Source organism: Engraulis encrasicolus, chromosome 7 (assembly GCF_034702125.1).
Source record: "Engraulis encrasicolus isolate BLACKSEA-1 chromosome 7, IST_EnEncr_1.0, whole genome shotgun sequence".
NCBI classification, from domain to species: domain Eukaryota; kingdom Metazoa; phylum Chordata; class Actinopteri; order Clupeiformes; family Engraulidae; genus Engraulis; species Engraulis encrasicolus.
The window spans coordinates 12,654,551-12,667,050 of record NC_085863.1 but is presented as its reverse complement, the minus strand read 5'-3'; the positions used below and the strand labels follow the sequence as shown (position 1 = coordinate 12,667,050).

General features: G+C 45.6%; 1 protein-coding gene across 1 annotated transcript in view; it reads left to right on the top strand.

The window, feature by feature from the left end:
* nf1b (neurofibromin 1b) overlaps nucleotides 1-12,500 on the top strand; it is a 193,838-nt gene that overhangs the window by 27,721 nt on the left and 153,617 nt on the right. Inside the window, exons 7-12 of the mRNA XM_063202868.1 lie at nucleotides 836-911; nucleotides 3,444-3,601; nucleotides 4,497-4,670; nucleotides 6,345-6,473; nucleotides 7,551-7,625; nucleotides 9,718-9,855. Of these exons, the coding sequence (XP_063058938.1) occupies nucleotides 836-911; nucleotides 3,444-3,601; nucleotides 4,497-4,670; nucleotides 6,345-6,473; nucleotides 7,551-7,625; nucleotides 9,718-9,855 (750 nt within the window). The remainder of the gene's footprint in view (nucleotides 1-835; nucleotides 912-3,443; nucleotides 3,602-4,496; nucleotides 4,671-6,344; nucleotides 6,474-7,550; nucleotides 7,626-9,717; nucleotides 9,856-12,500) is intronic.

Here is a 12,500-nt window from a genome sequence, read left to right as displayed (position 1 = left end):
GTTTGTAGCAGCTTTAAAGGTGCACTGAGTAATATTTTTATTAGTTCATTTCCAGAATTCATGCTGTCCATTCACAAATGTTACCTTTTTAACAAATACTTACCACCATCATTAATTTTAGTTATTCATTATGACTGGGAAAATGGCATTTTACATACATGAAGAGGGGGATCGTCTCCATGGTCCGCCATTTAGAATTTCAAGAAATAGACATTGTTAGCTGCCGTCCTGTAGTCATTCTAGTAAATATTGGTTTATTATTTTTTTAATATTCATATAAAGATCAAATTTGGCAATAGGCAGCACAGATACAATGAGCAGAATAGTTGCAGTGGCCACAATCTTACATGGTGCACATTTAAGTAAGGGTTAACGTTCGGCGAGAAGGTCGCTACCGTGGAATAGCAGCACGACAGAGAGAATCTTTAGACCCCGACGCGGAGCGGAGGGGTCTTGTTCTCTCTGAAGTGCTGCTATTCCACAAAGTGACCGACTCGCCGAACGTTAACCCGCTTATTATATGGATATACTTAAATGATTCACACATGGCGGGGACATTTCTTTATTTAATGTTAAGTTTATTATAATTTTTCATGTCAAAAGATTGTTGCTGCGCAACACAAAATAGTGCCGTTGTGGAACACAGCAGTGAAATGTCTTGTTGCCATTGACAGCGGTCTGATATAGACCAACTCGTCCTTATCTCAAATATCAGATGTGCGAATGTTGGGGAGCCCTATTGAAATGAATGGAGCATTCGAACGATGACGTCACACCATATAATAATGACATTTAAAAGCACTTTTATAGTTTTCTGTAATTTTTCTCTTAACAGGCGTTTTGGAATTGGGTGGAGAATTATCCAGACGAGTTCACAAAGCTCTATCAGAAACCACAAGCAGAAATGGCAGGTGGGTACGCACATGCACATGCACACACACACACACACACACACACACACACACACGCACACACGCACCCCCCTGGGCTTAGGCCTACATTGCCCAGGGGGACCCCGGTTCGAGTCCGGCCACGGTCGGGGTCCTTTCCCTGGACCTGCCCCATCTCTCTCTTCATATCATTTCCTGTCTACTCTCACACGGTCCTGTAATAATAAAGGCCAAAAAGCCCCCAAAAATACTTAAAGAGAAATAGAAAAGTCTTGTTTTTCACATGTATTAAGTTCATTATGCATACCTGCCGACCATTGCGCATTTTGTGTAGCAGATACGGATTTTGACATCAAACTACGGCGCTGTCACTTCAAAATATGCGAAAAATCAATAGCAAAGTATGTTCATGGGCCCTTATAAATTGCTCTGTAGACTTGCAACCAGACAGAGCCGTAGATATGGCTCTGCTTGCAATTGTCTCGCGCTGGCCTTTCTATTGGCCAGCAACGTGGGGGGGGGGGAATATTGACCAATCAGAGCGCTAGTTTAGAGGCCTTCATTTGTTGTCTTGCGCTCCTCTCGAGTCGAGGCATCAACTGCCGATAGAAAGTTTGCTTCAAAATCACACAAGCAGAGAGACTGGGTAATGTACTCCTATAATCTCTGAAACTAGTGTCCCCCCCCTCCATCATGTATTATCCATCTTGGTACTGTCGCTGTAGTTTTACAAGTGAGCACCGTCAAAATCACTGTTTCAAAGGTAAATGTACTTTGAGAAAGGTAGCCTGTATGGGAATAGTGAATTGCGTCCAGTTGCTAAATCCGTAAACTTATGAAAATAAAGGCCGAGGTCTGTCGTAATGATTCACCCAATGTTTCGCCGTATTTGACGGCAATATGTTGTTGCTTGTTTTGATATTGGACCGAAACGAGATTACTTCCGAATGAGAAAATGTGTCGATGACTGCGCTATAAATTAGCAGATTAGCAAACTAAATTCGGTTTCCCTTTGCGCCGGATCATTTTAACTCGGGAAAATAAAGCGATAGTTCTAACGGTTGTGCTCGGAGTAGGTCTACATCCGTAACCTACCATGACACCGTATAGGAATACTGTTCCCCCCTGAGTCATGGCCCATTCTGTGAACAGGTGTAACAGGTCGTGCGTCATACCAAATATGCATCACTCCACGACTACTATCCGTAATCACGTATGGCAATCTATTAATAAAATCAATTCTCCTATCATCATATATGTGCCGAACAGTGAACAATAGCCAACTCATGGCGGCAGATGAGGGTAGATAGGCCTACTATTATACAGAGAAGTGAAAAAAAAGCGATGCCCCTCAAAAGTTACCGTGGAAGTTCCAAGAGCATTGGCCATTAGCCCCCGTCCCACAGTAGAGCCACTACATGACGCATTTTGTACTGAATGAATGCTGAAAGTGTGATTTTGATGTTAGCCCCCAAGGTAATAATATTAACCTGATATTATCCTATCTTAGATAACACTTGTCTTTATCTTTTTCTCTACTGCTGATGCTTCTTCACAGTAGGTGACATCACCATTTATTAATATTGGGGGAGATGATGTAAGAATCATTACAATTCAACTTTTTGTTCATAAAAATCACTGAAATGCCTCGGTATTATATAATCAAATTATGCATTTTCCTGCATGTACCTTCTACAGCCAAAAAAATAATCAGCAAATGCTTCAATTTCATACTCAATTCCAGCTCCTTAACACCCCCCAAGTGACCAAATTCTCTGTTTGGCTGGTACATAGGATAACTTAGGCCACTTAGGCCTACTAGCCAGACTTGTGGTATGTTTGACTAGTAAGATTAACAGCCATATTGGCTGGTGATCAATAAAGTTAATTTAGAGGCCTGAATTCCAGCACACTATATCATAGCATTTTATTGGTGTGAAACAAAAAAAAACATCTTCCATGAAAGTTTAATAAATTATGGTAGTTCAAAGTACTGTGAAGAGCAAGATAAACTATTTGTCAGATACATGGGATGTTTGGCTAAAATGCATTAAAATGCAGGAAATTCCATCTAAGAAAAGCATTTTTTTCTGGGGGAGGACCCCCCTGCCTGAATGAAGTGTCTCATATCTTCCTTGTTGACATTTGGCAACCCTAGGTGTAGGGCAGACTATGCAAAACAAAGTAGCCTCTCAGATGGGCCCGCCGGCGACCCCGTTGCTTTGCCATGCCAAGTTGTTGCGCCGTGAATTGCCGCGCCGCGATAAGTTGCTACTCAAATTTTTTTTTAAAGGTTGGCAGGTATGCATTATGTCTAACTGTTTAACATAAAAAACGTAGTGTTTTCTTTTGTAAAAGTTTTTATCTTTTACCTGACATGTTTCGACGGTGTAACACCGTCGACATGTAAAAGTTTTTATCTTCTACCTGACATGTTTCGACGGAGTAACACCGTCAAAACGTGTCAGGTAAGAGATCAAAACTTTTACATGTCTCAAGGCAAAAGAAAACACTAAGTGTTTATTAAGTCTTGTTTTTGTTTTTATTTGGCAGAGTGTGCGGAGAAGTTGTTTGACCTGGTGGACAGCTTTGCGGAGAGTGCCAAGAGGAAGGCGGCCGTGTGGCCGCTGCAGATCATCCTGCTCATCCTCTGCCCCGACATCCTGCAGGCACTCTCACGAGACACCGTGGACGAGAGCAAAGCCAACAAGGTACACACACACACACACACACACACACACACACACACACACACACACACACACACACACACACACACACACACACACACACACACACACACACACACACACATCCTGCAGGCACTCTCACGAGACACCGTGGACGAGAGCAAAGCCAACAAGGTGCACACACACACACACACACACACACACACACACACACACACACACACACACACACACACACACACACACACACACACACACACACACACACACACACACACATCCTGCAGGCACTCTCACGAGACACCGTGGACGAGAGCAAAGCCAACAAGGTATATAACACACACACACACACACACACACACACACACACACACACACACACACACACACACACACACACACACACACACACACACACACACACACACACACACACACACACACATCCTGCAGGCACTCTCACGAGACACAGTGGACGAGAGCAAAGCCAACAAGGTGCACACACACACACACACACACACACACACACACACACACACACACACACACACACACACACACACACACACACACACACACACACACACACACACACACACACACACACACACACACACACATCCTGCAGGCACTCTCACGAGACACCGTGGACGAGAGCAAAGCCAACAAGGTACACACACACACACACACACACACACACACACACACACACACACACACACACACACACACACACACACACACACACACACACACACACACACACACACACACACACACACACACACCTTCACCTCTCCTCTCCTCTGTAGAAGCACTTCCTGGATAACCTCCATAAGGCCCTGGTGCATGTGTCCATCTTTATAATGTGTGTGTGTGTGTGTGTGTGTGTGTGTGTGTGTGTGTGTCTCTGTAGAAGCACTTCCTGGACAACCTGCGTAAGGCTCTGGTTGGCCACGGCGGTAGCAAGCAGCTGACGGAGAGCTCAGCCATCGCCTGCGTGAAGCTCTGCAAGGCCTCCACCTACATCAACTGGGAGGACCACTCCAACATCTTCCTTCTCATACAGCCTATTGTGGTGGACCTCAAGGTGTTACATTACATTACATTACATTACATTACATTTATATTATATTATATTATATTATATTACGTGTATATTATATTATATTATATTACATTATATTACATTACATTACATTACATTACATTACATTACATTACATTACATTGCATTGCATTACATTACATTACATTACATTACATTACATTATATTACTCCATTCCAACATCTTCCTGCTCATACAGCCTATCGTGGTGGACCTCAAGGTGTTACATTACATTACATTATATTATATTATATTATATTATATTACATTGCATTATATTACTCCACTCCACCATCTTCCTGCTCATACAGCCTATCGTGGTGGACCTCAAGGTATTATATTACATGATAGTCAGGTTTCCCACTGGTGCTTGAATTCTTTGAAAATGCTTGAATTTCAATTAAGTGTTTGTATGGGATTTGCCATTCGACACCCTTAAATTGAAATTGCATCTTAAAAACAGCATTTTCTGGGGGAGGACCCCCACACACCCTTCCTGCAACCTATTCAAAGGTGCTGGAAAAATGAAAATTTGGTGCTTGAAGGTGCTTGAAAAGTGCTTGAATTTGTTCATGAAAAGGTGTGGGAACCCTGTATATTATATCATCCTTTTACAGCTTTATAGTCCTCTGAAATATATCCAAAACACTCTCCTCTGACTCAAGGTAGTTAGAGTATTTCACGAGTCTGACAGGCGGATAAAGATGCGTCCGATGGCGGCGAAGATCAATTTTAAATGCGTTTTCAAGAATGCTTTTTAGACGGACAGATTGACGGATGGACATACCCTCTTCTAGAGATGCTAGGATGCATATAAAAAAAACCTTTATTTTACATCGAGGCCCTGAGTGCTTTGGCTATAATTCAGAAGTCTATACTCTCAACTCACTCGCTGTCTGAGGTGAACTCTGTCATCAGTAGTGGTAGCATCAAACCACAATTTGTAGTGGTGTGCGGGTCAGTGATAGCCTGGTAAACCAGCGCCACCCGCTGGACGCTGAAAAATGTTCAGGATCTGAGAACGTTTTGAACACTGTGCCCTGAGTCTGGCAAAACCAATTACAACGCAGAGATTTGTTTTGAATCAAAGCGGGCGGGGTTTTGAGGGAGTGACGACGAAGCTCGCAACACCGTTGGGAAAACACATCAACGGCAAAGATCGCTGATTGGTCAGAGCGCCGGCACGGTTTGAAAAAACAACAGGTTGTTCTCATCAACAATCTTCGGAGGTATCGTTCATCGGGGCCAGACTAAATTACTCTGTTTAGGCTAAATTACTAAATTAAAAGAGCTCACAATTAAGGAAAAAGAGTTAGACCTTCAACGCGAGGAGCTTAAACTAAAGATTTCGGAACAGCAGGCTCGCTTAAATACACTAGAACGCGATGCTACAAGCGGTGGCATTGATCTGGCATCAGCTTCACGGTTTAGGCTGGTTTATCAGGCTATGTCAGTGATGTTTCAGTAATAGGACACATCAGGGTGGTGCAACAGCAGCTAATGCCACTATTATTTTTTATTATACGCTCGAGTTACCCGTCTTGATCTGTCTCCCATCAGGCTTCTTGAGTTACCTGTGTGACCTTTGACCTTTGACCTGTCTCCCATCAGGCTTCTTGAGTTACCGGTGTGACCTTTGACCTGTCTCCCATCAGGCCTTGCTGTTCAACCCCACCAAGCCGTTCTCCCGGGGGGCGGGCAGCCAGAGTGCAGATGTGGACCTCATGATCGACTGCTTCGTATCCTGCTTTCGCATCAACCCCCATAACAACCAGCACCTCAAGGTACGGCACGTACACGCACAGACGCACACACACATGCACACACACACACACACACACACACACACACACACACACACACACACACACACACACACACACACACACACAACAACCAGCACCTCAAGGTACCGCACATAGCACGCGCACTCGCACGCGCACGCACACGCACACACACCACACACACACCACACACAAACCAGCACATCAAGGGCACACACACACACATGCGCACACACACACACACAATCAACCAGTACCTCAAGGTAACACACGCACACACATTCACACACCAGCACCTCAAGGTACCACACACACACACACACACACACACACACACACACACACACACACACACACACACACACACACACACACACACACACACACACACACACACACACACACACACACACACACACACACACACACACACACACACACACACACACACACACACACACCTACTAACACACTGGTTAATTACTCACCCCACCAACCTGGCGGGTCGGGAGTCGAACCGGCAACCTTTGGGCTTCAAGTCTGACGCCCTAACCGCTTACCCATGACTGCCCATTGAACCGCTTACTCTCATCACAATTTGTCAAACCCTGCCCACCCAATAAATGCAAAGGAGTGTGCTCAAAATTCAATCTCCTAAGGGGGCGTTGTCCCTCCTTCTTCTTCTCTTTTTCTGGTGTTTGCACAAGATGTGCGCTACCGCCATCTACAGCGCTAAGGGGACTCCATTTATTCTCCACCTCAAGACTCCGAAGGTCTCCTAATTGAAGGTCTCCTAAAGGGGTATTCACCCGACATAGAGTGTAGTGGAAAGTGCACATGCAAAAAAGCATCAGCAGGTGCCAAATTAAAAAACTGTCACATGTGGGAGCTGATGCCTGAAGAAGATCTATGATCGAAACGTTGCTCCAAATAAATTAAGTCTTTTGCAAGCAGTGTGCAGATCATTTTCCGCTCCTACAAGTATTCACCCGACATCACATGGATATCAGAAAAGAACCGCTCTGACTTATCTCTCTCTCCTGTACGCTTCTCTGTTCTCCTGGTTCTGGTCCACAGGTGTGCCTGGCCTCCTCTTCTCCCGCCACCTTCCACTTTGTACTGGTCCACTCCCTCCACAGGATCATCACCAACGTAAGACTCTACTCTGCTATTAGCAGGCTCCATGCCTGATTTCAGGCTTGACAGAATTTGCAAAAATAAGAAACATTGGTAATAATTAGCCATTAGGTTATTCTTATCTCATAAAATGTTACAGGTTCAGGCAGGGTTTTCTTCTACTATCAGGCTTGAATAAAGTCTTACACAGGCTACACATGTGTCAAAATAGGCCTACGTTACGTCACTATGCAGTATCTTGTCGTTGGAGCAGGGGAGAAAGTTCAGGCTCAGGATTTTGTTTCACTATCACCCCTGTATTAGTCTGTCTGGTGTTTAGGATGGCCTTAAAGTGATATTGTGCCATGTTTGGAAATAAGTTAATTTTACACCACCTCTGCTTGAGTTAATTGATTGGGGTGTATCTTTCGCCTGTAATTTCAGCCATTTGCTGAATGAGTATGACAGTGCAAATTCTACATCCAAGCTAGCAATTAACATTGAATCCTATGAGACCAGCTAACAGGTAGCTGGTGTGTGTGTGTGCGTGTGCGTGTGCGTGTGCGTGTGCGTGTGCGTGTGCGTGTGCGTGTGCGTGTGTGTGTGTGTGTGTGTGTATGTGTGTGTGTCTGCTTGTGTCTTCATGATGACCTATGTGTGTTGTCTTGTACTCCCCTCTAGACGGGTGGCCAAAGCTACTGCTGTGTGTGTGTGTGTGTGTGTGTGTGTGTGTGTGTGTGTGTGTGTGTGTGTGTGTGTGTGTGTGTGTGTGTGTGTGTGTGTGTGTGTGTGTGTGTGTGTGTGTGTGTGTGTGTGTGTGTGGGTGTGTGTGTGTGTGTGTGTGTTGAAATCTACTGCTTTGTGTGCCGTCTAGATGACGTGTGTGTGTGTGTGTGTGTGTGTGTGCGTGCGAGTGTGAGTGCGCGCTTGTGAGCGCGTGTGTCTTCATGATGTTCCATGTGTGTGTGTTGTGTTGTAGTCCCCTCTAGACTGGTGGCCAAAGATCGACACAGTGTCTGTGTGTGTGTGTGTGTGTGTGTGTGTCTGTGTGTGTGTGTGTGTGTGTGTGTGTGTCTGTCTGTCTGTCTGTCTGTCTGTGTGTGTGTGTGTCTGTGTGTCTGTGTGTGTGCATGTGTATGTGTATGTGCATGTGTGTGTGCATGTGTATGTGTATGTGTGTGTCTGCTTGTGTCTTCATGATGACCTATGTGTGTTGTCTTGTAGTCCCCTCTAGACGGGTGGCCAAAGCTACTGCTGTGTGTGTGTGTGTGTGTGTGTGTGTGGTGAAAGCTACTGCTTTGTGTGCCGTCTAGATGACGTGTATGTGTGTGTGTGTGTGGGTGTGCGTGCGAGTGTGAGTGCTCACTTTTGAGCGTGTGTGTCTTCATGATGTTCCATGTGTGTGTGTTGTGTTGTAGTCCCCTCTAGACTGGTGGCCAAAGATCGACACAGTGTCTGTGTGTGTGTGTGTGTCTTTATGATTACCTATGTGTGTGTTGTGTATTTTAATGCTAGGTTTGCGTGTCTGTGTGTGTGTGTGCGTGTGTGCCTGTCTTTATGATTACCTATGTGTGTGTTGTGTGTTTTAATGCTAGGTTTGTGTGTCTCTGTGTGTGTGTGCGTGTGTGTGTCTTTATGATGACCTATGTGTGTTGTGTTTGTGTGTTTTAATGATGGTCTATGTGTGTGTGTTGTCTACCTGTAGTCCCCTCTAGACTGGTGGCCTAAGATCGACGCAGTATCTGTGTGTGTTGTGTGTGTGTGTGTGTGTGTGTCTTTATGATGACCTGTGTGTGTGTGTGTGTGTGTGTGTGTGTGTGTGTGTGTGTGTGTGTGTGTGTGTGTGTGTGTGTGTGTGTGTGTGTGTGTGTGTGTGTGTGTGTGTGTGTGTGTGTGTGTGTGTGTGTCTTTATGATGACCTGTGTGTGTGTGTGTGTGTGTGTGTGTGTGTGTGTGTGTGTGTGTGTGTACGTGCGTGTCTTTATGATTACCTATGTGTGTGTTGTGTATTTTAATGCTAGGTTTGTGTGTCTGTGTGTGTGTGTGTGTGTGTGTGTGTGTGTGTGTGTGTGTGTGTGTGTGTGTGTGTGTGTGTGTGTGTGTGTGTGTGTGTGTTGTCTATGTGTAGTCCCCTCTAGACTGGTGGCCTAAGATCGACGCGGTGTACTGCTACTCAGGGGAGCTGCGCAGCATGTTTCTGGACACGCTGGGACGCCTCACACAGGCCTGCACCACACACACACACGCCCCGCTCAAGATGACCTCGGTACGTACACACACACACACACACACACACACACACACACACGCCCCGCTCAAGATGACCTCGGTACGTACACACACACCCACACCCACACCCACACTCACCCACACTCACTCACACACACACACACACACACGCCCCGCTCAAGATGACCTCGGTATGTACACACACACACACGCGCACACACACACACACACACGCACAGACACACACACTGGTCAAGATGACCTCGGTACGTACACACACACACACAGACGCCCCGCTCAAGATTACCTCGGTATGTACACACACACACACACACACACACACACACACACACACACACACACACACACACACACACACACACACACACACACACACACACACACACACACACACACACACACACACACACACACACACACACACACACACACACACGCTAGATGTGTACACAGACATGGGGCCTGTTCCATTCTCCACACTGTGCACTGTGTACTGAGATGCAGTGCACTTTCCACCCTCAACGTTGCGGCAAAATTTGAGGGTGAAGTGCAGGTCCAATTCACGTTCGGTCTGATACATTGCATTACATTACATTACATTGCATTCGGCAGACGCTTTATAACCAAAGCGACTTTTAAAAGGGGACATAATCAAGCCAACATCACAAGCAAATACAAAGTGCACAGGAGATATACAGAACAACAACTGCAGTTGCAAAGAGGGGTTCGTTTTTTTTAAGAGTAAATAAACAGTAAATAACGAGCACACACACACACACACACACACACACACACACACACACACACACACACACACACACACACACACACACACACACACACACACACACACACACACACACACACACACCACTTCAACCTGTTCCCTTAACCCATTGACACCTAAGGCCCTCATCTTTCATTAGAAATGTGGTCATTCATCTCAAACCAACTGAGCCATCAATGGGTTAATAATCCACACTCTGTAACTGAGGGGGTTTTGTATTGAGAGCTCCTGTGTGGTGGTGGTGGTGGTTGGCAGTCATAGAGTGTAGTGTGGAGGCTTCTTTGCTTCCTCTCCCCCCTTGGCTTTCATTTGCTCCCCCCTTTCTTTTTTCATTTAATTTCATTTTCTTTTTCGCTACACTTCTCTTCTTCTTCTTCTTTTCTTCTCCTCTTCTCCTCTTCTTTTTTTCGGGCTGCTGTCGCTCGTTCCTTCGTTCGCTCGCTCGCTCCGTAAAGGTGCCTGCCACTCACTGTTTTGCATGGCAGTGGGCCAATGTTGCTGTAAGTACTGAATCCAAGCTCCCCAATAATGAGACCCCCACCCCCTCCAAAATCCTCTTCATTCCCTGTCCCAATCCTACACTGCCACCCCCCCCATCCAAAACCCCCTATGTTGCCGTTCCCAATCCTGCAGTTTACCCCGCCTTCCAAAACCCCTGCCTTTTCCCGTGCCAATTTTACACTGCCCCCTCCAAAAAAAGAACCCCACACATACAGGTACAAACATGCCCACACCGCCTACTGCCTCTCATCTCCCTTCAACTTCAAGCCCAACCACAGAGATCCCTCTCTCATCTCCCTTCAACTTCAAGCCCAACCACAGACACCCCTCTCTCATCTCCCTTCAACTTCAACCCCAACCACAGACACCCCTCTCTCATCTCCCCTCCACCTCCCCCGGAACACCAGAGACCCTTTCTCTCTTTCCTTTAACGTCAACCCCAGACACAGAGGCCCTCCCTCTCTTATTTCCCTTCAACCTCCATCCTTTGTCAGCCACAGAAGAGCCGCCCGTGACTCCCCCGGCCAGGCCTGCCTCCTTCTCTCCTTGCTGTGTAGTGTGGTCCTATCTCCTAACGCTTCAGGGCGCTGTACTGTATTTCTCCTCTGGATCTTTCCTCTGTGCCTTTCCTCCGTTTCACTTTATTTTTGTTCCCGTCTTCCTTGTGCGTTTGCGCGCGTATGTGCGTGCGTGTGTGTTTTCGTGCGTGCGCGTGTGTGCGTGCGTGTACCCAAGTTTTGAAAATCCTGCTCTGTTTTGCAGTATTGTTCCTTTTGCCATCACAACCTCTTTGTAAAACCAAGTTTGATTAATGTTAAAGGGCAGCTAAATATGCTTGAAACTTTGATCGCCAGTAAATGGGCATTTTTTTTGCGAAATCGGTGAAAAGTGTGTTTTTACACTATTTTGATCAAAACTACTGAAGAGAATCATTTGGAAGAATGCTCCAGTTCCCTTTCCACTTTCCCATATTTGAAATTCCCCATGCCTGTTTTTAAGAGCCCTTCTCTAGCAAGGTTTTAGCGCCCATTTGCTAATCTTGTAGCCATGTTCAAACATCCATGTATCCCTCCTTTAGCCATTTATGACGGTTTTGATGTCCTGGGGAAGTGGAAAAGCGACTGGAGCGCTCTTCCAGATGACTGTCCTTACTGTTTTTGAACAAGACTAGTCTCAAAATACACTTTGCACAGATTTAGCTAAAAATTCCCATTCACTACAATTCAAAATGTCAAGCCTATTGTGCCACCCTTTTTTAATATCACTCAAATTTGCTAGAAATTTGCAAGGGAGTTATGATTGTGCTAAGGAAGAATACTGCATGAGCAGAGTGGAATTTTGCAAAGTTTTCATTTTCGAGAGGCATTTGATGC